Source organism: Somniosus microcephalus, chromosome 11 (assembly GCF_052327205.1).
Source record: "Somniosus microcephalus isolate GS21.2 chromosome 11, FLI_Smic_1.0, whole genome shotgun sequence".
NCBI classification, from domain to species: Eukaryota; Metazoa; Chordata; class Chondrichthyes; order Squaliformes; family Somniosidae; genus Somniosus; species Somniosus microcephalus.
Genome location: NC_140997.1, coordinates 134,478,699 through 134,502,662, shown reverse-complemented (window position 1 = coordinate 134,502,662; position 23,964 = coordinate 134,478,699). Strand labels below are relative to the sequence as shown.

Sequence of the window (23,964 nt, the reverse complement as noted above, 5' to 3'; positions counted from 1 at the left end):
CGGGCCAAGTCCTCCTGAGATGGATCCTAGTATCTGATTAGTTTCATTATAATAATTTCACATTGCCCAGAAACTTTCAGTGAATAGTCAATAACCATGCCCTTTCCTCCTCCACCTTTGCTAGTGACTTCTTTTATTGTATACACATATTTTCTGTTCCAAGGGGGATAAACCATATAGTTGTGTACATTAAAATCTATCTGGTCATTCAGGGCATAGAGCGTGGGAGCACCAGTGTCCTGCACCACTGACGCTTTTTATCTCTTACCTGGCCAAACCTTTAAGAAATTTGCCCATTGCTAAGAAGTCCAGCTGGTCAGAGCAGTTGAAAACCACGGTCTGTATCGCAAGGGCTTTACCCAAGTCTTTGGTAGTTTCAGTTTTCCCTGTGCCAGCAGGTCCAGCGGGAGCACCACCAAATTTAAGGTGCAAAGCACCAGTTAATGTGAGGTAGCACCTAGAAACAGGAAGAAAAGTTTCAAACTCCATTGGAATGATACAACAGAAAAAAGGAGCTATAAATTGTGATTTTGAAGTCAAAAGATGACTAGTGAAGGGGAATGAAGGCATGGTCTATTTTACATCTAAGTTTCATATGGCATGACTTATATGAAACGGTGATCTTCATTAAAATTTCTCTTCAAGACAACTCAAGTACCTTCTATTACAGTGAAGTGATATTTCCATTCACTACACTTTAAATCCTTGCTCAGGTTGAGGAGAGGGAGTTGGAGAAATTCAACTCGCGGCCGCCCAATTCTTTTCGGCATAAAACTGGCATTAGACCTGATGATTTTTCTGGCGCACTCAAAGGCTCGGGCAACTTTTAGCTGTTCATGGCGCCACCTGAAATAGGTGTTAGGTTTCTTAAATATGCAAATTGGGTTCCTACGCCAGCTGTAGGACCTGGAATGTGAATTCAGGTACCAATACACCACACACATATATCTAATCATACCAGGCATTCAGCAGCCTAAACAGTGATCCTTAAAGGGACCGTTGAGGGTCGCTCAAAGCAGGAGTGCTTCTCCTGTGGCCACAAAACACCCCCAGCACACTGTCGGCCTGTTCAAGGCCCTTCTCGGGATCGCCTGCTTCCCCATAGACCCGACCTGCCGCCGACTCAATATAGGAGCTGGCTGATTTCCCACCCTCCCCAGCAGGCGAGCTGCAAAGGGGCACCCGTTTGGCACCTGCAGCTCACCGGCGGCATTTAACTGAGGCTTGCAGCTGAAATAAAGAAATATTTTAAGTCAATCTTTCTATGGTTGGTCATTACAGTATCTTGAATCAAACAAGGAGCATTATGAAGGAAGAAGCCACTATTGTTAATCTATATCTTATTAAAAATGTTATGATTTTTCTCAATAATTAACATTTTTACTGTCCAAAATAAACATTTAAATAAAATTAAAAAAAATAAAAATTATATATTTCACAATAATATGATTAAAATTTGCCAGTTAAGTTGCCATTTGTGTCCTTTAATATCTTCATTAAAGTTTTGAGTTGAAGGCCTCAGTCGTTCCCAAAAACCTGGAGTTGGTCTTGATATTTTTGTCCAGAGTTGTGAAATTTTCTAGCTAAATGCAGATTGTGCAGTCTGAGCATGTGCATTGTACCTAATTTCCTAGGGTGCATCAGTTGAACTGATGGAATATTTTTCTTTAGTTTCTGGCAGTTTAGAAATTATTTTAAGAAAAGTTAGAGGTCAAAATTGAAAAGCTTTATTCAAGTAAAGATTCCGCCAAACAGGCAGAGCGAAAATCAACCCTAGGCCAAGAGGCAGGGCAGGTAAGAGTCTTTTCTCATTCTAATTTGATTTTTTTTAAACTACTAAGTTGAATTTTGAAAACATCTTTGAAGGAAAAGGATATGAGAGCAAATCGGAGAGGAGGATAACATGAAGCAGGTTGGTGAGAGGATCTCTGGCCTCTCAGTGCCTGCTTTAGAGTAAGAGATCAGGAATGAGAGAGGGGAGTTGATAGATGGTTAAGGATGAGGTAAATGACAGTTGAGCAACAGGCAGTGGGTAGTTCAAAGGGGAAGAGGAAGGGGTAGTATTTGGATTGAGTAGGGGATGGATCAAGCCTTGAACTGGGCTCTTCTAGTTCTCAGGGATATGGTAGATGCAAATACATAGAATCATTGAATCTTATAGCTCAGAAGGAGGCCATTCGGCCCATCGTGCCTGTGTCATCTTTTTAAAAGACATATCCAATTAATCCCACTCCCCTGCTCTTTCCCCACAGCCCTGCAATTTTCTTGCCTTCAAGTAATTATCTAGTTCCCTTTTGAAAGTTATTATTGCATTTGCTTCCACCACCTTTCAGGCAGTTCTTCCTGATCATAATAACTCGCTGTATAAAAATTCTCCTCATCTCCCCTCTAGTTCTTTTGCCAATTACTTAAATCTATGTCCTCTGGTTACCGACCCTTCTGCCACTGGAAACAGTTCTCCTTATTTACGCTATCGAAACATTTCATGATTTTGAACATCTCTATTAAATCTCCCCCTAACCTTCCCTGGTCTAAGGAGAACATCCCAGCTTCTCTAGTCTCTCCACATAACTGAAGCCCCGCATCCCTGGTACCATTCCAGTAAATCTACTCTGCACCCTCTCCAAGGCCTTGACATCCTTGACATTAAAGTGTGGTGCCCAGAATTGGACACAATAGCCCAGCTGAGGCCTAACCAGTGTTTTATAAAGGTTTAGCATAACTTCCTTGCTTTTGTACTCTTTGGCCCGAATATTTACGGGGAGGCAGGCCGGGAAACCCGGAAATGGAGTTAACGCAAATTTAACGGCAGGACCTCAACTGAATTTTTTTCTCAATTTCCTGGTTGGCAGCCAGCTAGATTGAGAGGCTGGCTAGCTGTCAGTTGAGAAGGCCTGCACTGGAAGGCCGCAGCCAGGGAGTGGAAAGGAGGGCAAGATTGTGGGGGGGCTGGGAGGAGATCACGGGTGGGGAGGGGGAGATGCCGAGGGGGGTTTCGGTTTGCAGGTCGGGGGGGGGGGGTTTGCGGGCCGGCCTGGAGATTGGGTGAGGGCATTGGATCGTGGGGGGGTGAGTCGGCGGTTCACTGGAGGGGAGTCTGCCATGGCACGTTAGCTTGAAGGGCTGGGCAGAGGCACTCCTGCTCCTAATCGGCTAGCAGTGCTAGAAAGGCACTGAGCTGCTGGATCTCGCCTCTCTTCAACTGCCGGGTTTCCCGAGCCCTAAGAAATCCAGCCCACAGCTGTTAAATGTAAAAGTCTGTTATAATCTGAGGCATGTAGTCTCATTAGCATATTCAAATTACTGACCCGTCTCTTGAGAGTAGGCTACTCGCCCACCTTCCCAACCTGCCCCAGTTAAACTGAAATTAGGCAGGTTCATGGCAGGTTGGGGTCGGGTTTCAGAATTTAAGCCCCCTCTCCCGCCCATCCTGGGAGGTTAAAATTCCCTCCATGCCTCTATTCATAAAGCTAACGATTCCGTATGCTATTTTAACAGCCTTATCAACTTGCACTGCCACCTTCAAAGATTTCTGTATGCAAACCCCCATGTCTCTCTGTTCCTGCACCCTCTTTAAATTTGTACCATTTAGTTTATATTGCCTCTCCTCATTGTTCATTTCAAATTGCATCATTTAACACATTACTGCGTTAAATTTCATCTGCCATGTGTCTGCCCATTTCACCAGTCTGCCTATGTCCTCCTGAAGTTTATTACTATCCTCCTCACTGTTTACTATTTTCCTGAGTTTTGTGTCATCTGCAAACTTTGAAATTATGACCTGTATACCCAAGTCCAAGTCATTAATATATATCAAAAAGAGCAGTGGTCCTAATTGTTAAGTCTGTGAGTTGTTCAAGTAATTAATACTCAGACTTAATCAGTAACAATAAAACAGGTCTTTACTGGTTGGAGGTAGGGACTACACTGAATACAAGATTACTGCACAGTGCTTATATACCGGTGTGTTCACCCCCGGTATTACGTCTACAGCAGCCTGAGAAAGTAGTACATCTCTTAAGGTGGAACAGGCTTAAGCTCTCTTAAGGTGGAACAGGTTACATACACAACACTAATACCGACCCCTGGGGAACACCACTACACGCTTTCCTCCAGTCTGAAAACAACCTTTCACCACTACTCTCTGCTTTCTGTCCCTTAGCCAATTTTGTATCCACGGTGCCACTTCCCCTTCAATCCCGTAGGCTTCAATTTTGCTAACAAGTCTATTATGTGGTACTTTATCAATCGCCTTTTGAAAGCCCATATACACAACATCAACCACACTACCCGCATCAACCCTCTCCGTTACTTCATCAAAGAATTCAATCAACTTAGTCAAACACAATTTTCCTTTATCAAATCCATGCTGGATGTCATTGTTTTTCTAAGTGACAACTAATTTTGATCTGGATTATTGTCTCAGATTTTTCCCCAACCAACATTAGGCTGACTGGCCTGCAGTTACCTGGTTTATCCCTCTCCCCTTTTTTGAAGAAGTGTAACATTTGCAACCCTTTAGTCCTCTGGCACCACTCCTATATCGAAGGAGGATTGGAAGATTGTGGCCAGAGCCTCCGCTATTTTCACCTGTACTTCCCTCAGCAACCTAGAAAGCATCCCATCCAGACCAGGTGACTTTTCTACTTTGAGCGCTGACAACCTTTTAAGTAGCTTCTCTTTGTCTATTTTTATGCTATCCAATTTCTCTACTACCTCCTCTTTTACTGTGACATTGGCAGCATCTCTTCCTTTGTGAAGACAGATGCAAAATACTCTTCAATACCTCAGCCATGACCTCTGCTTCCATGTAATTAAACACTATTGTAAGCATATATACTTCAGGTTCATTACTGCTCAAGCGGTCGATTGCTTTCTCCGAAATTGAGATAACAATGAGTTACTACAAGCAGCCTGATGGCTGTGAGAGAAGCAGGTCACTCACTCACTCCCCCTTTGCAGTGACCTGTTTGAAAACACACTACAGACTCTAAGGTCGCGATTTTGCGTTCGGTGTCGGGATGGGTGCGGGTTCGGTCCCGACCCCAGCTGCCTCTGCTCCACAGACATGATTTTCCCTTGATTGACCTTGTTAAGCCCGCCCTGCCAATTAACAGGAAGCGGGTCTGATGACGTCATTTGATGACGCGTCATCTGCTGGTTTCCTTAAAGGGACCATGCACAATTTGATTTTGACAGTTGATTACTCAGGTGTTTGACAGCATTGAGGTGCTGAAAACACTGACAATCACTTCACAAAGGTGAACTCTTGCACCCAGGCTCTCCAATGACTCCCTCCATATGCTGGAATAGATGGCAGCTGCAGGTGAGACGACAGAAGCGATCTGTCACTGGTGAGAGAGGTTCTCCCAATGAGGTGGCACTGGACATGCAGTTGGATTTAAAAACTTGTAAGCTAAAGAAATCTGTATATGTTTTAAAAATGCAGTAACCAACATTTTCTTTGCTCTGAAACTCACCATGTGAAACATTGCATCCTTCACACCACTTCTGCAGCTGTCATCTTTCCACAAACATTACACCAGACTCACAACACGCCACACTTACCTGGCATGGTGTCCGGACATCAGGAAACCCAACCCAGAAGGGGAAAATCGAAAAACAGGCTGAACACTACTGACAAATACCTGTTAATAGGTAGGTAATTGCCTATAATCCATTTCCCGCCGCTAGGTGTCGGGTCCATTCGTAAATCGGGGACCCAACACTTAGGAAGGCTGTTTGGAGGCGGGTTGACGGTGCGTTCGGGACCCACCGTCAATCAATAGGACTTTAACCTCTGACCCGCCTCTCTGAGCGCCGGCAAAATCGCGGCCTAAAGGGTAGAAACTTAATCAGTGAACTTCACATGTAGGTGAGGTAACAGTGACTGCCCTTGACATCAAGGCAGCATTTCACCGAGTGCGGCATCAAGGAGCCTTAGTAAAACTGAAGTCAATGGGAATCGGGGGCACATACCTACCAGAAAGGAAAATGGTTGTGGTGGTTGGAGGTCAATCATCATAGCCCCAGGACATCGCTGCAGGAGTTCCTCAGGGCAATGTCCTCGGCCCAACCATCTTCAGCTGCTTCTTCAATGACCTTCCCTCCAACATAAGGTCAGAAATGAGGATGTTCACTAATGACTGCACAGTGTTCGGTGCCATTCGCAACTCCTCAAATAATGAAGCAGTCCATGCTCGCATGCAACAAGACCTGGACGACATTCAGGCTTGGGCTGATAAGTGACAGGTAACATTCGCGCCACACAAGTGCCAGGCAATGACTATCTCCAACAAGTGAAAGTTCAACCACCGCCCCTTGACATTCAACAGCATTACAATCGCCGAATCCCCCACCATCAACATCCTGGGGGGTGTCACCATTGACCAGAAACGTAACTGGACCAGCCACATAAATACTGTGGCAACAAGAGCAGGTCAGAGGCTAGGTATTTTGCGGCAACTGTCTCACCTCCTGACTCCCCAAAGTCGTTCCACCATCTACAAGGCACAAGTAAGGAGTGTGATGGAATACTCTCCACTTGCCTGGATGAGTGCAGCTTCAACAGCACTCAAGAAGCTTGACACCATCTGTCATGTATTGATTGCGAGTTTGACACCAGTCAATACAGTAATGTAATGTGCGAGCTTAACACCAGTTAATACGGTAATGTAATGTGCATTGCATTATGGGAATTACCCAGGAAAGCTGCAGTCAGCCATTTTACCAATAAAGTAAAGATCACAGTTAGAAGCCTGTCTGCCTGACTCTGATTTAATTCGACGTATTTATATGCTTGATTGAACGCATTAAAGCCTAGATACAACATTGGCGACGAGGATAACGGACAGAATCTTTTAAAAAAGGTAGTTGCCCAAATTTTAGTTAGCTAGGATGGAGAAGACCGGCATTCAAAATTTTGCATGTTTCGCCGAGCCAGCCACATTGGGTCCAAGATGGACGAGGTGGTTAACGTCTTTTGAGCTTTATGCCGACGGCAAAGGACTCATTATCGACGATACCTCTACAGCTGCCACAAAGCTGAGGAGAAGAGCTCTACTTCTACACCTAGCAGGACCAGATGTCCAGGATATCTTTTCGACTCTATCGGACACAGGAGAGCCAGCAGACTACACGGCGGCGGTTAGTGCTTTGAATCACTACTTCGTGCCCCAGGTCAACGCAGCATTTGCTAGACAGACTTTTCATAAGTTGTCCCAGAAGGCAGGTGAGACTGTGCAACAATTTACTACTCGCTTGCGGCAGGCTGCTAAAGACTGTGCTTTTGGGGGGGATGCGGATAATCAAATAAGAGACGCTATCCTGAGTAGGTGCACGTCACCTACGTGCGGAGGAAATTGCTAGAGGAAGGGCATGATCTAACGCTCGCCCGCACGTTGCAATTGGCCTCACAATGTGAAAACGTCGAGGAGCAGATGTCAGCCATGTCATGTACAGAGAAGGCGGAGACAGATACTGTTCGTCGTGTTACACAAAAAAGAGGGTATTATACGAAAAGCTCGACAGAGAAACCAAAGGGAAATGGCGATAGGAACGAAAGGAAATGTTACAGATGTGGACACACAGACCACATGGGCAGAGATCCGAAATGCCCACCACACGGACAAGCGTGTCATAAGTGCAAGGGAAAGGATCATTTCTCCAAAGTATGCCACACAAAGGGTACAAAGAAACACAGTGTGAACAATGTAGAGGAACAAAATAACTGTGAATTGGCTGTTACTGGAAATAACGTGACAGAGAGGCTTACCTTTTGTGTGGGGGGGGAGTAAACCTGAGAATGTTAATTGATTCGGGTGCAACTAGTAATGTGATAGATGAGAATACATGGGAAGGATTAAAGTCAGAACACATTGGGCCAGAAATTCCAGGCCAGAAGCGTGAGTACGGTCGGCTTACTCACGCTTCTGGCCGTTGGAAATGCCGGCGTTCAGCATGAACAGCGCATGCGGGGAACGCCGGCATTTCCAGACCTCGAGCGCGTGCGACTGCACAGGCAGCGCTTGCGCAGTGAACTTCGTGGATTTCATTCATGAAATCCGTGAGGTTAAGTCCTTAGAAGTTACACTGAAAAAAAGCAAGTGTAAAGTGGTTCATTGGCTGCGGAGGAAGATATATTTTATCGTGGAGCTTTTGAAATGCAATATTTTTGTTTGGGAAAGGGAGGGAAGTTATTTTAAGAAATTTTAAGTAAGTTTTAAAGTTAAAATTTTTTTTTTTTTTTTAAAGGGTTTTCAGAACGGTAGGTAGAAGGAGCAATTGTGGCTGTGTGAATGGAATGTGAGAATGAGTTATGTATGTATGTCCACATATATTCCTTTACGTATATGTATGTATGTTTTATATTCCTTTACTATGAATGTATGTTTTTAATTATGATTTTCCAATAAGTTACTTTCTCTGAAAGTCATAATTAAATAATACATTCATACACATAAATAAAGGAATATATACATAACACGCAAAGGAATATATACAGACATACATACTTTCAGAAGCTCCACGATAAGAAATATCTTCCTCCGCAGCCTCTGTAGCAACTGTACCCATGCTTTTTTCATGTGTAAGTTGTAATGACTGGACCTCACTGAAAGCATTAATGAAAGCGGCGAATTATACTGCGCACGCGCTGCATGTGCAGTCGCACGCGTTCTGCCTCTGAACCCCTTCGTTCAGAGGACAGGAAATGCCGGTTTTCCCCACATGCACTGTGCATGCTGAAAACCGGCATTTCATCCGGCCAGATGCGTAAGTACCCCGACCGTACTAGCGCATTTGGAAGGGAATTATTGGGCCAACATTTTACATGTCAATAAAATAAAAAATTTAACACTTGCACGACTTGCCCCCTCGCATCTGCGACTGAGGGTCCAAGGAGGTGCATTGCGCAAGAGGTCATCATCGGACGTATCCTCACACTGTTCCCTTTGGGGAACTGTATGAAGTGGTGGAAGGATTTATGGCCGTGATTAACGCTCATTCCGTGACCGTAACCATCTTTGAACCAACCATTAGGGTGGTTAGTCCTATGGCGGGAGGGTTTTACGGGCTCCCACAACCCATCTGAGGGAGGGGGGGGGGCCACCAACACCCACGGATGCAAGTATCCCGCTGGATGTCCACCCAGAATTTAAAGTTGGAGCTCCGACTCCACTTGCCGGGACTGTCTGGAGTGGGGTTCAAAACCCTACTCCTTCTGGCCCAGCGGAGGGGATGCTTACTGCTACGCAAAAGGCCCACTCTGCACAAAAGGTGACACCCATAAGTTTCCTGCGCCTTTTCCCTCCCCGTGACTGGAGCCCTATGCTGCCATTTCACGTTGCTAATCGGATTGGGCGTTTGTCATAGCGGTAGGATCCCCGCCGCTGGGCCAGATCAGGGTAGGGTTTCGAAGCCCGCTCCAGACAGTCCCGGCAAGTGGAGTCGGAGCTCCGGCTCTAAATTCTGGGTTGACATCCAGTGGGATATTTGCGACCGTGGGTGTGGGTGGCCCCCCCTCCTTGTATAGCTTGTGGGAGCCCGTAAAACCCTCCCGCCATAGGACTAACCGCCCTAATGGCTGGTTCAAAGATGGTTACGGTCACGGAATGAGCGTTAATCACGGCCATAAATCCTTCCACCACTTCATACAGTTCCCCAAAGGGAACAGTGTGAAGACACGTATGACGACGACATTGCTAAATAAATAAATGGAATTTAAAAAATTCTTTTAGGGCTTTTAAAAGTCTTTCAATTGCTTTAATTCTCTTTAAAACTACTTCAGATTACTCAAAATAATGTAAACATTTAAAAAATGTTATAAAAGTTACCAAAATCTTGAAAAAACTTCCAAAAACCTATTTAAACTGCTGCTTTGCATGTAAAAAAGCAAAGCAGCTTGACAGAAACATTGGGGGCGTGTCCAGTGAAACTGAGACCTCAAGGGGCGTGTCTCACTTACACTGCACGCTCCTGGGTCCGCGCTGGCTGCACTCCTGGGCGGCGTGACGTCATACGCTGCCCGGGATTCTTGTTTCAGTTTCTGGAAGTGCAGGCGTCCCTGGAGCTGATCGGCAGGAGCGCGGGGTAAGTGCAAATACGGGGCTTGCACGCGCTGCAAGCCCCGTTCTGGAATTTCTGGCCCATTAAGTGTCAGTCACATGTCCCTAAGACAGAGAGAAAGTTATTCTCTTATGCTTCTAGCCGACCACTGTCAGTTAAAGGTGTATTCACATGTGGGATTACAATAGGTAAGAGAACTGAGCAGGCGGAGTTCATTGTGGTTAAAGGCCATGGAGAGCCGTTGCTAGGAAGGGAGACAGCCATGAAACTGGGAGTTTTAAAAATAGGCGCAGATGTCTCAGCTGTGGTAGATGTAAGACAGCTACTAAACAGCGGTATCCAAAGGTGTTCCAGGGAGTAGGAAGGCTGAACACAAAACAGATCAGTTTGTATATCGACCCACAAGTGAAGCCTGTGGCCCAGCCACTCAGGCGTATACCATTCAACTTAAGGGGGGCAGTAGAGGCCAAAATAAAACAATTGAGGGACATGGACATTATCGAACCTGTAACTGGTCCCACCCCATGGGTAAATCCTGTGGTTATTGTACCAAAAGCGGATAAGGATGTAAGGTTATGCCTAGACATGAGACGAGCAAACCAGGCAATAGTGAGGGAACGATATCCAATCCCCACCGTTGATGAGATACTCCAAGGTATGAACGGCTCAACGGTGTTTAGTAAGCTAGACCTGAAATGGGGTTATCACCAGCTAGAACTGACCCCTGAATCACGAGAAATCACAACTTTTGCAGTACATAACGGAGTATACGGGTACAAGAGGCTGACATTCGGTGTATCTTCAGCTGGTGAGCAATATCAGCACGAGATAGCTAATGCCTTAGCTGGAATAGAGGGTGTTGAAAACATCTCAGATGACATTATCGTGCATGTACACGACCAGGAAACGCACGACAGACGCCTGCACGCTGTCATGACCAGACTAATGGAAAGTGGACTGACACTAAACTCAGAGAAGTGCCAATTCAACATGGACCGATTGATTTTCATGGGAATCCTGTTGTCTGAAAAGGGCATTGGACCAACAGCAGAGAGAGTGCGAGCAGTGGCAGAAGCTCGGGAACCAGAGAATGCTACAGAGGTGAGGAGTTTCTTGGGGCTCGTTGGGTACAGTAGCAGAGTCATCCCGCAGTTTGCAACGCTATCAGAGCCACTGCGACGCCCGACGAGAAAAGACACACCATTTAAATTTGGATCACAACAGAGACAGTCATTCAGTGCACTCAAGGAAGATTTGGCCAGAGCCGGCACTTTAGCATATTTTGATAAGGACGCACCAACCAAGGTGATAGCAGATGCCAGTCCTGTAGGTTTAGGCGCAGTACTAGTTCAGGACCAACAGGGACAAGAGGTGCCAATATGCTATGTAAGTCGTAGTTTAACAGACTGTGAGAGGAAATGCTCTCAAACAGAGAGAGAGGCCTTAGCTCTTGTATGGGCTTGTGGGCTGCATCCATATGTGTATGGCCGAAAATTTAACTTGGTAACTGACCATAAACCATTACAAGTGATATACGGCCCACACTCTAAACCCTGTGCCCATATAGAGAGATGGGTACTTAGATTACAGCCGTACGATTTTAAGGTGATACACATTCCAGGCAGGCAAAACATTGCAGACCAACTGTCACGGTTGCTGGGGGAGACAGCAAAACAGGAGAGACATTCTCATGGCTCAGATGAATACGTGAGATTTGTAGCTGTGAGTGCGACACCAAAAGCACTCACTACTAGAGAGGTGGAGGAAGCCTCTGCTACCGACCCAGAGCTGATTGAGGTACGGAAGGCAATCACAAACGGACATTTTGAGAACTGTAAAGCTTATGCAGCAATTGCAAACGAGCTGTGCGTAGTGGGGTACCTAGTTCTTCGGGGAACACGCATCGTGCTACCCACAGTGTTACACACACGAGCCCTGGTGTTAGCACATGAAGGACACTTGGGAATAGTTGGAACAAAGCAACATCTCAGAACCAAGGTTTGGTGGCCTGGCATGGACAAGGCAGCTGAAAAACACTGTAAAGCGTGCCACGGCTGTCAGACAGTAGCCAGACCCGACCCACCTGAACCGTTGAGACCAACACCATTACCGGAGGGCCCCTGGCAGGATGTAGCTATAGAATTACTGGGACCCTTGCCATCCAACCACTCCATTCTTGTGGTAGTTGATTATTATAGTTGCTACTATGAATATGACATCATGACCTCCACAACAACAGAGAAGGTTATTGATAGTTTAGAGTCAATCTTCAGCCGTCATGGTTTGCCAATCACCTGCAAATCTGATAATGGTCCCCAATTCAGATCTGAATTATTCAAAGAATACTGTGAAAACAACGGGATCAAACACCTGAAAACGACAGCAAAATGGGCTCAGGCTAACGGAGAAGTCGAGCGCCAGAATGCATCGCTGATGAAGAGAATCAGAATTGCTCAGTCAGAAGGACTAGATTGGAAACGTGAACTTAGAAAATATGTGACTGTGTACAGGAGCATTGACCATGCTGATATACCTATCAATTCCTCCAATAAAAGGCGAAGAGTTACGAAGGTGACTAAAGGTTTTTATTGACTAAATAACAGAGCCCACTCTCGTGGGTGATCCGATCCAAGCAGGAGGAATACCAGCCAGTCGCTCACCTTTATACCTGGCCTGGTGGGTGGAGCCAAGGCGGAGTCGGCAGTGGTCATCCCAGGTATAGCAGTGTGGCAAGAGGCGACCTCGTACCGTGATACAATAGTGGTCAGTGATACAGTTATAACGAACAGTGGTGAACAGTGCTAACTACTAACAGTGATACAATAGTGAACGTGGTTTACCACATTCACCCCTTGTTTAGAATTAAGTCCGGCGGGGTGAAGTGTACTACCAATTCTGGTAGGTCAGTCTGTCCGGAGGCTTCGTAAGCCTCTCCGATCGCCGCAGCGGTGGTGTTGCCTTATCCGGTGCTGGTGCCTTATCCGGTGTTGATGCTGGTGTTTGCGTGGTCGGCGAGGGCTCGTGGGGTTCCGGCATGCCGTCTACCTGGACTGAGGTTGGGGGGGGTGGTGGCGGTGTTTCCGGATCGGCTGAGGGTGCGAGGTCTCGTAGGGAGACAGTGTCCTCCCGCCCGTCTGGGTACGCCACGTAGGCGTACTGGGGGTTGGCGTGCAGGAGGTTCACCCTCTCGACCAGGGGGTCCGTTTTATGGGTCCTCACGTGTTTCCGCAGCCAGACCGGCCCCGGGGCGGTCAGCCAGGTTGGTAGAGTGGTTCCCGTAGTCGACTTCCTGGGGAAAACGAACATTCGTTCATGGGGGGTGGTGTTAGTGGCCGTGCAAAGTAATGACCGGATGGAGTGCAGCGCTGTCGGGAGGACTTCTTGCCAGCGGGAGGTTGGGAGGCCCTTAGACTTTAAGGCTAAGAGGACGGCCTTCCATACCGTCGCGTTCTCTCTTTCCACCTGACCGTTACCTCTGGGGTTGTAGCTGGTGGTCCTGCTTGCTGCAATACCTCTCTCTAGGAGGAATTGCCGGAGTTCCTCGCTCATGAAGGAGGAGCCCCGGTCGCTGTGTATATAGTTCGGGAACCCGAACAAGGCGAAGAGGGCATTCAGGCACTTAATGACCGTGCTACTGGTCATGTCGGGGCAGGGGAAGGCAAAGGGGAAACGGGAGTACTCATCAACGATGTTGAGGAAGTACACATTACGGTCAGAGGACGGGAGGGGCCCCTTAAAGTCGATGCTCAGGCGCTCGAAGGGGCGGGTGGCCTTGATCAGGCTTGCTCGGTCCGGCCTATAGAAGTGCGGTTTGCACTCCGCACAGGTCTGGCAGTTCCTGGTCATGGTCCTGACCTCCTCGATGGAGTAGGTCAGGTTGCGGGCCTTAATGAAATGGTAGAGTCTGGTGACTCCGGGGTGGCAGAGCTGGTCGTGGAGGGTCTGAAGCCTATCGATATGCGCGCTGGCGCATGTCATTCGTGAAAGGGCATCAGGGGATTCGTTCAGCTTGCCTGGCCGGTACAAGATCTCATAATCGTAGGTGGAGAGCTCGATTCTCCATCTCAAAATCTTGTCATTCTTGATTTTGCCCTTCAGCTTGTTATTAAACATGAAAGCCACCGAACGCTGGTCGGTGAGGAGGGTAAATCGTTTGCCTGCCAGGTAGTGCCTCCAGCGCCGTACTGCCTCCACGATCGCCTGGGCCTCTTTCTCGACCGACGAATGTCGGATCTCGGGGCCCTGTAGGGTCCTTGAGAAGAAGGCCACTGGCCTCCCCTCCTGGTTTAGGGTGGCGGCTAAGGCGAAGTCGGATGCGTCGCTCTCCACCTGAAAGGGGATGGACTCGTCCACTGCGTGCATCGTGGCCTTGGCTATGTCTCCCTTAATGAGGGAGAAGGCCGCGCACGCCTCCTCCGTGAGGGGGAAGGAAGTGGCTTTCAGGAGGGGTCTGGCTTTGTCCGCGTAATTGGGTACCCATTGGGCATAGTAGGCGAAAAGCCCCAGGGTTCTCCTAAGTGCTTTAGGGCAGTGGGGGAGGGGTAGCTCCATGAGGGGGCGCATTCTTTCTGGGTCGGGGCCGATGATTCCGTTCTCCACTACGCAGCCGAGGATGGCAAGGCGCGTGGTGTTAAACACGCATTTCTCCTTATTGTAGGTGAGGTTCAGCCGTTGGGCCGTACGGAGGAATTTCTCCAGATTCGCGTCATGTTCCTGCCGGTCGCGGCCGCAGATAGTGACGTTATCTAGGTAGGGGAATGTAGCCTGCAGTTCGTTCTGGTCAACCATCTGGTCCATCTCCCTTTGGAAGACCGAGACCCCATTAGTGACACCGAAGGGGACCCTAAGGAAGTGGTATAGGCGCCCATTCGCCTCGAAGGCGGTATACTGGCGGTCCTCAGGGTGGATAGGGAGTTGGTGGTAGGCCGACTTCAGGTCGATGGTCGAGAATACTTTATACTGTGCAATCTGATTGACCATGTCAGATATGCGGGGGAGGGGGTATGCGTCCAGCTGGGTATATCTGTTTATGGTCTGGCTGTAGTCGATGACCAGGCGGTTTTTATCGCCGGTCTTTACGACTACGACCTGGGCACGCCAGGGGCTGCTGCTCCCCTCGATAATGCCCTCTTTCAGGAGGCGCCGCACCTCAGAGCTAATGAAGGCTCTGTCCCCGGCGCTATACCGCCTGCTTTTGGTAGCGACGGGTTTGCAGTCAGGGGTAAGGTTAGCAAACAGAGAGGGTGGCGGGACCTTGAGGGTGGAGAGGCTGCAGGTGTTACGCGGTGGGCGGTTTAACGTTTGCTGGTTGTTGACTGTGAGTGGGGGGAGGGGTCCACCGTATGCTAGGGTTACGCTTTGGAGGTGGGATTGGAAGTCCAGCCCTAGTAGTACGGCAGCGCAGAGATGGGGGAGGACGAGGAGTTTAAAGTTTTTATACTCCGTGCCCTTAACCGACAGGGTCACGACACAGTAGCCGCTGATGTCCGTGGCGTGGGACCTCGATGCCATCGAGATTCGGCTGCGCGTTGGTAGGACAGAGAGGGAGTAGTGGCTCACCGTGTCTGGGTGGATGAAGCTCTCCGTGCTTCCGCTGTCGAACAGGCAGGTCGTGGCGTGGCCGTTCACTTTGATGTCCATCATTGACTTGGACAGATGGTGCGGGCGGGCTTGGTCCAGGGTGACGGAAGCTAGTGTGTAGCCGAGCGAGTCGTTGTCATCTGCGGGCGAGGCGGTCGGGCGTGGTGAGTAAAATGGCGTCTCCCACGAGGTAGGGCCCCATGAGGCACTATTGGGGTCGGTTGCCTTAATCAAAGATGGCCGCCCCCATGACTCATGTGTGGGGATGCTGGCCTCAGTTGCCCTAAACAAAGATGGCCGCCCCCATGACTCATGTGTGGGGATGCTGGCCTCAGTTGCCCTAAACGAAGATGGCCGCCCCCATAGTTCGCATGCGGCACTGCTGGCCTCTGAGGATCCGCTCCTGCAGGCCTTGGAGAAGTGGCCTTTCTTCAGGCAGGTTTTACATATGGAGTTCTTGGCTGGGCAGCGCGACCTCGGGTGCTTCTCCTGGCCACAAAAAAAACAGCCGGCGGCCCGATCGCGGATGCCCGATGTCGGGGCCGGTGCCGGGGGTGGCGGGGCCGGTCGGGTCCGGGACGCCGACGCAGAGGTAGGTCCCGGGGGCGGCGCTGGGAAGGGTGCTGTGGTAGGGGTCGGGCCCGAGTCCCAGGGTCGCGAGCAGTACCTGGTGAATGCTTCCTGATCTTGGTGGGCCACTTCCAGGGAGATAGCGAGGGCTTCAGCTTTTTCCATGCTGAGGTCTTTAGCTTCCAGCAGTCTTTGCCGTGAGTACTCGGACCGTAGGCCTTTCAGGAATGCGTCGCGGATATTATCTTCAGTATTTTCGGCTGCCGACACCGATTTAAACTCACAGTTCCTGGCGAGTGCATATAGCGCCTGTGAGAATTCGGCTACTGATTCTCCTGGCTGTTGCGGCCGTGATCTTAGGAGGTGCCTAGCGTACATGTAGTTTACCGGGGTCCGGTACTTCTGTTTCAGCAGGTTGATGGCGGTCTCGTAGGTAGTCATGTCCTCGATGAGAGTGTATACTCTCGGGCTCAGTTGTGCCTGCAGGACACTTAGTTTGGATGCCTGAGGGACGCTGGATTCTCTCAGGTATGATTCGAAGCAGACCAGCCAGTGTTTAAAGTCTGCGGCTGAGTTTGCTGCTCGTGGGTTCAGGTCCAGGTACGGCGGTCTGAGGGCTCGCAGCCAAGCTGGCTGGTGTGGCTGTGCTCCTGGGAGCTGCGCTGGTGGCTCCTCCGCCGGTTGTGACTCGTTGTTGGACATCATTAAATTTAGTCAATAAAATTGATATACCTATCAATTCCTCCAATAAAAGGCGAAGAGTTACGAAGGTGACTAAAGGTTTTTATTGACTAAATAACAGAGCCCACTCTCGTGGGTGATCCGATCCAAGCAGGAGGAATACCAGCCAGTCGCTCACCTTTATACCTGGCCTGGTGGGTGGAGCCAAGGCGGAGTCGGCAGTGGTCATCCCAGGTATAGCAGTGTGGCAAGAGGCGACCTCGTACCGTGATACAATAGTGGTCAGTGATACAGTTATAACGAACAGTGGTGAACAGTGCTAACTACTAACAGTGATACAATAGTGAACGTGGTTTACCACACATGCCACGACAGGAAAGAGCCCGGCAGAGCTGCTCTTTAAACGGAAAATGAGAGGAAAGCTGCCAGACATCACAGAGTCGCGCGCAGACATGGAAGTACGTGACCGGGACGCAGAACAAAAAGGCAAGTCCAAACTGTACGCAGATGAACAGCGGAGAACACAATACACAGAGGTGGAAGTTGGCGACACGGTGCTGGTACAGCAGGACAAAGTGGACAAATTCACCACTCCTTTTAATGCTACACCCCACAAAGTTTTGAGTAAAACAGGGAGTCAGGTAGTAGTAGAATCTCCAGAAGGAGCACACTACTCGAGAAACACTACGTTTGTGAAGAAATACAGAACCAATGGACCAAAGGAGACACTCCATGAGCAGGAGGAAACACAAGGGACTGAGGACAGTATAGTAGACCCTGACACACATACCACTGTGACACAGGCAATACCCACTGACACCAACATGTCAGACATACCCAGTACAGCCAGACCTCAAAGGGTTAAAAGAAAACCCCAAAGACTGTCTGATTATGTCACAACATAAACTGTGCGAGAACTGCATGGGTGATGTTAAATGTTTAAACCTGGGAATTATTTAGTTGTGTGGTAAGACACAAGTTTGTAAAAAGTTTATAAATCAAATAAGTTATGCAGTGTTATTGTAAGCAACTGTTTGTAAACTGCAAGTTTGTTTCCAAGGAAAAGGGGAATGTCGTGTATTGATTGCGAGTTTGACACCAGTCAATACGGTAATGTAATGTGCGAGTTTAACACCAGTTAATACGGTAATGTAATGTGCATTGCATTATAGGAATTACCCGGGAAAGCTGCAGTCAGCCATTTTACCAATAAAGTAAAGATCACAGTTAGAAGCCTGTCTGCCTGACTCTGATTTAATTCGACGTAGCTACATGCTTGATTGAACGCATTAAAGCATAGATACAACACCATCCAGGACAAAGCAGCCCGCTTGATTAGCACCCCATCACACCTTAAACATTCACTCCCTCCACCACCGGTGCACCGTGGCTGCAGTGTGTACCATTTACAAGATGCACTGCAGCAACTCACCAAGGCTTCTTCGGCAGCACCTCCCAAACCCGTGACCTCTACCACCTAGAAGGACAAGGGCAGCAGGCGCATGGGAACACCACCACCTCCAAGTTCCCCTCCAAGTTACACACCATCCTGACTTGGAAGTATATCGACAATCCTTCATCGTCGCTGGGTCAAAATCCTGGAACTCCCTCCCTAGCAGCGCTGTGGGAGTACCTTCACCACACGGACTACAGTGGTTCAAGGTGGTGGCTCACCACCACCTTCTCAAGGGCAATTAGGGATGGGCAGTAAATGCTGGCTTTGCCAGCGACACCATGAACAAATTTTTTAAAAATGTAAAAACGTAACGCACTCTTACTACAATCCTGCCTGCACCTTTGTTCCATGGGTATTAACCCACAGTTCAACAATCAGAATTTGTAGCTTTAATAATTTATACAAATAACAGCAGCTTCTTCTCGAATAGGTAAAATGATTAAATGCTGAAATATTCCACCATCAAGAAAAATTCTGCAACATAAAAGCACTGAAAATACCATTTTACCTGTCTGTGAGTGGGGTGATGACCAGGCGACCAGTGTTTCCCAAGTATTCATACCCATAGAGGAATTCAGCATTCACTGCACATACACGGAGATCATCCCGTGACCAATAGTACCTGAAAGGTAATTTGCCATACTTCAACACCAATGTCGCAAAGGCACACGTAACATAATCCATTCACTGATTCAACCCAGCTTTATTAGCCAGCTGAGATTCAGAAATCAGCTGAATGGACACTAAGACCTGTGTCCCTCCAGTACAAACACTGTGCATTGGTGCTTCCCCACACACAAAACCACTCCACACCTGATGGAAGAATGTATCCTATTGTAAGAATTCGCAATAATTTACAGTTCTGAACATTAATTTTTTTGATTAAAGAATCCCTGGGCGTTGTGCTTTTAAATTTCCAGGGATAAAAATGGCTGTCACCACATGGCCAAAGACAAAGGACAATGCTTTGTTTACAAAGCAATTGAATGCTATTAGCATTTGTTTGTATATCGAGTGGATACATCTAAACTGCAGAAGAGACTTTTGTATCTTGAATGGGATCCGTTTAAGAATTGAATGGGTCAAAATCACCTAGCATTCTGGACAATAGAGCAGTTGTATTTCCCTTTTGTTTCAGCCCAGGGAGCTCCGGAAGACACATTAACCCAGTCCAACCACTCTGAGTTAGCCAATCACAGCTTTCTCTTGTGTATTGGACCCTTTGGGCGGGGAATTTTGCACACAGCCCTTGCAGGGCAGAACGGCAGGACCTCACCAAGTATAAAAGATAGCTGCTGAGAAGCTATCACTCTCCTTTACTTCACTGGACCACAGGTGACCAGGGTGTTCTGACTCCTCGGCAAGGCAACCTAGCAGGAGTTAGGGGGTGGTGATTTGAGGGTAATTGCTAAGATTGTTTAAGTAACATTGGAGCCATTTTATCCCTCGTTTTCGCCGTCTGCAACCCCCTGTTATATAGTTTTACTGTAATTACTGTGTTCGTGTGATATAGTTTATTCTTTTGATTGTAGTTTATTTAGGTAATAAAACTTGATTTTTCTCTCATCCAAACCACTTGTTCCGTTTTAATATCATTAATTATAAGTTCCTCCACTCAGAACTGAAGGAGGGGTAGCGGTTCGAAACCACTGTTTGTAAATTGGTTTAGAGTGCAGCAGCAAAAGGCTGTTGACCAGGTGAATTACCGTAAACCAGGTAAAAGGTTGGAATTGGTCAGAGCTCAGAGGCAAAGGCTGCTGGCCAGCTAAATTACCTTAAACCAGTTAAAAGAAGCCCCCCCCCCTTACAAATGGCGAGCCAGGTAGGAGTGGAGGCAGTTTTTGATTTAATAAGTGGTCTGGATCTGGAGAAAGCATCAGCTCTTGTTTCTCTCGTTTTCAGTATGTAGGTAGCCCTGCGGATGTTAGCAGCAGCGTGTAGGCTGACCTATCATGGTATAGGTGGCTGGGTTAGGAAGGGTGAGAAGAGGGTGCAGGAGGAGGTTAAAGATGCCAAGAATCGGGAGTCCCAGCTTGGAAAATGCCAGGCGGAGGTAGAACGCCTCAGAGAGGTGTATGAGGCCAGAGCTAGTGATTTGAGGGTGCGGGAAGAGAATGCACGCCTCACATTAGAGGTCACGAAATGCCAGGCATTTATAGAGCGCCTTGTGCAGGAAGTCCCAGAGGCAAGGGACTGTGAGATGAGGCTACGGGAGGAAATCGCACACCTCACCCAAGAAGCTAGCGAGGGAGAGAGCCATGCGAGAAACAAGACAGAGTTCCTAAGGTATCAAATCATAGAAGCAAAGAGGAGCGAGATGAGACTGCGGGAAGAGAATGCCCACCTCACCTCAGAAGTGACAGAGCAGGAGAAGTTTAGGGAAGTAAAGGCAGCTTATAAGCTGGCCTGTGCCCTAAGGTTTGAGGAAGCAGATCATGGCCCCTGTAGAGCAGAGATAGAAAGCCTTAACATGGCTTTAAGTGCATCAAAGGGGATGATTTGTCTGATCAGCCCGAAGGCAGGTCAGCTGGACTTTACTGGCAGCCCAAGTAGAACCATTCCACAGGCAGCACCCAGAACGGGGCTGGATAGGGAATTAAGAGATCCCAAGACCGCAGCCCACAGCTCCGAGTCTTGAGGAGCTCTGGCAGCGAGGAGGGGTGGACAATGGGGTGGTAGGAAAACACCAGCAGGTCCCGCTAGGCAGGCGGGGACCAGGATCAGTGTACCCCCTCCAACAACGGAGGTACGGTCCGCCCGTGAGGAGTGAGCCTGAGAATAGGAATCCTCAGCCCACAGCAAGTTTGAGTTCACAGGCAAGCACTGTAGCTTGTGTGGGGGGAGGAGCCATTCATGTTCAGAGTAAGCTGTTTAAGCCAGGGAACAGGGAAGGAGAGTTCTGGGACCCCTGTAGAGCAGGTCCAGTAGCAGAAATCCGGGACAAGGGAGGCACACAGGGGATAGTTTTGGCCCCAGACGAAAGGCAGGTCCAAAATTCCCCATTTAAAGCCACCTGGGTGAGGGAACATGAGTTTGCTGTCCATGCAAGTTCAAGTTCACAGCCTACAAAAACAGGCACTATGGCTTGTTCTAAGGGAAAAGTTGTCCAGCCCACAAATTGGGACACTTCCCTACCCCAGTGGGACCCTAGTTTTGCCCAAAGTTCAAGTTTAAAAGGATTATGTGGCTCAGAAATGGAGAAACAGCAGCCTGGGATTAGAAATCAGCAGGCTGCTGCCCATTCATTCACCGAAACTGCCCGCGCAGGCGCTGGTCTGGAGACAGGAATCCCCCAGTCTTCCGAACAGCAGATTCACACAGGTGCAGTGGCCTGTTTAAAGGGACCAGCTTCTCAGCCAGCTTCTAGAGTGGTCCCCCCCATGATGTGGGACCCTGGGGGGGCAGGGATAGCAATCCCTCTTGCAGGAGACAAAGGGAGGGAGCTGACACCAGGTTTTAAAACATGGGGAGGAAAATTTCCAGCCACCAGCAGCGGGTGGTGAGAGTATACCTGCCCCCAGCACAGGAGTGGGCAGGGAAGAGCAGGCAAACCCAGAGAGAGATTTGCACCGGCAGGCTGCCAGGTACATTATACAGTGCGGGCTATTTGGACATGGGGGAGAAGGTTCCCAGCCAGCTGGGGCTGTGACGCAAGCTCAGGGTCCACCAGCCAAAGTTTCCCTCATAGAGACACCCCTCAGAAGGTCTCAGCGGGTGCCCCAGCCTAAGAAAGCATGGTCACCCACTTTACAGTGGAGTAGGGCGGTCTCCCGAGCCAGGGAGAAGCCAGAGAACAGAGGCCCCCACTCAACAGCCATAAGCTGCGAGGGACCAGAGACAGGAGGCAGTCCAGCTTCGCCGCAGCCAGCAGCAATCTGCGACGGGGCCAGAGATTAGCCTGGCCGTCCGGAGACGGGCGGCATTTGTATTATAGCTTTGGTGTGAATATAGCGTGCTTTTAAGGTGTATTTTAAATTTTAGTTTCATATAACTAGTCTTAAGTTTAAGTTTAAAGAGTTTAAGTTTACATGTGTGCCAAATGTTTGTATTTTTGGTCCGAGGTCGAGGGACCCGACCATGTCTCCACCTAAGGCAGCAGGTCAGTGAGACCTGGCTGCATGTTCTTTTAAGTTTTTGCAGGAGATTGGAAAATGAAGCAGTCATGTTCGCCCAGCCCGAGCTGGGCATCGAATGAAGTTATGGAGACAGAATGTTGGGGATCACCTCGCCACCGGACGAATCCAGAGGGAAACCCCGCAGCGATCTTCGGGAAAAACAGGGCAGGGTCCGGAGGAACTTGCCTACTCCTCTTACGGGGAGGAGATGGCCCCAGCTGGGTGGAGCACGGCCCCCAACCCAGCACTGTCCCGACCGAAGTTCACTTGCGGGAGACCTCGCTGTTGAGGAGTCACGATGGGGAAGCGCGGGTGCCTTGTGATAGGGACGCGTTCCTCTGGGGGTGGGTGGTGATGGCCCAGGAAAGATCGTATAGAGGAGGGGGAGACCCAAGAGTCGCGTGGGTGCGTTCGGGGAAGGGAGGAACTCACCCGGGGGCCCATGGGCAAAGTGAGGGTAAGTGTGGCTGGGAAGGATGAGTGGGTGGCCGGATCAGTGTGGGGCCAGGGAGAGCCGCCACACAGGCACCCATCATTTTCTACAGCCAGTCAACGGTAGACGGGAGGGGGAAAGACTGGGAGTCGAGATCCCATGCTCCCCGGTCTCGGTCTGTGCTAAGGTATATTTTAAACAGGAGGGGTACCCCGCCTCCACAAAAGGACAAGGGAACGGCTCGGGGCTGGTGGAGCAGACTGGTCTGTAAATCCATTCTGCCTGTTTTAAAGTTTAAGACGATCAAAGGGGGGTGGAAGGTACTTTTACTGCCCGAGTGGGAGGAGCAATGCCCACTCGAATTTCGCGACCCATCATCGGCACGTGATGATCGGGGTTCATTTAAGCATGTTGTTTCAAATGTTTAATGATTTTTTTGTATTTTGTGTTGCAGTCCCAAGTTGAGCAGAGGCGTAGGATCCTCTCCGTGCTTGGGACCATTTTGTGACAACTCCAAGTTGAGCAGAGGCGTAGGACCCTCTCCGTGCTTGGGATCATTTTGATTACATTGTGTAACTAAGATTGCAACATTTTGTAATAAGTTATGATGTGAAAAAAAGTGATTGTAAATTTGGTTTACATTGTATAATTTTATAAGCGTGTAGGGGTATGAGACCCCTTATTGAAAACTGAAGTATCTGTAAGATGCCTACCGTACCATGGTTTTTTTCTTGAATTTAAGGGGAATAGACGGGACAGGGATCAGTGGCAGATAGCTATTAGGTAAATACAGGGGATGGTTGTTTGTGAGGGGTCAGAAATTATTGCTCATTTCTTCAAGAGGATACTATAAGCAAGCTAGAAGTATCCAAGGGCGGACTGTAAGAATTCGCAATAATTTACAGTTCTGAACATTAATTTTTTTGATTGAAGAATCCCTGGGCGTTGTGCTTTTAAATTTCCAGGGATAAAAATGGCTGTCACCACATGGCCGAAGACAAAGGACAATGCTTTGTTTACAAAGCAATTGAATACTATTAGCATTTGTTTGTATATCGAGTGGA

At 48.5% G+C, this 23,964-nt stretch overlaps 1 protein-coding gene across 1 annotated transcript in view; it reads right to left on the bottom strand.

Annotated features, from left to right (window-relative positions):
- Window positions 1–23,964, bottom strand: part of dnah1 (dynein, axonemal, heavy chain 1) — a 971,783-nt gene that overhangs the window by 702,740 nt on the left and 245,079 nt on the right. Inside the window, exons 28-29 of the mRNA XM_085999976.1 lie at window positions 18,861–18,974; window positions 269–457 (exon numbers count right to left, since the gene is read on the bottom strand). Of these exons, the coding sequence (XP_085856102.1) occupies window positions 269–457; window positions 18,861–18,974 (303 nt within the window). The remainder of the gene's footprint in view (window positions 1–268; window positions 458–18,860; window positions 18,975–23,964) is intronic.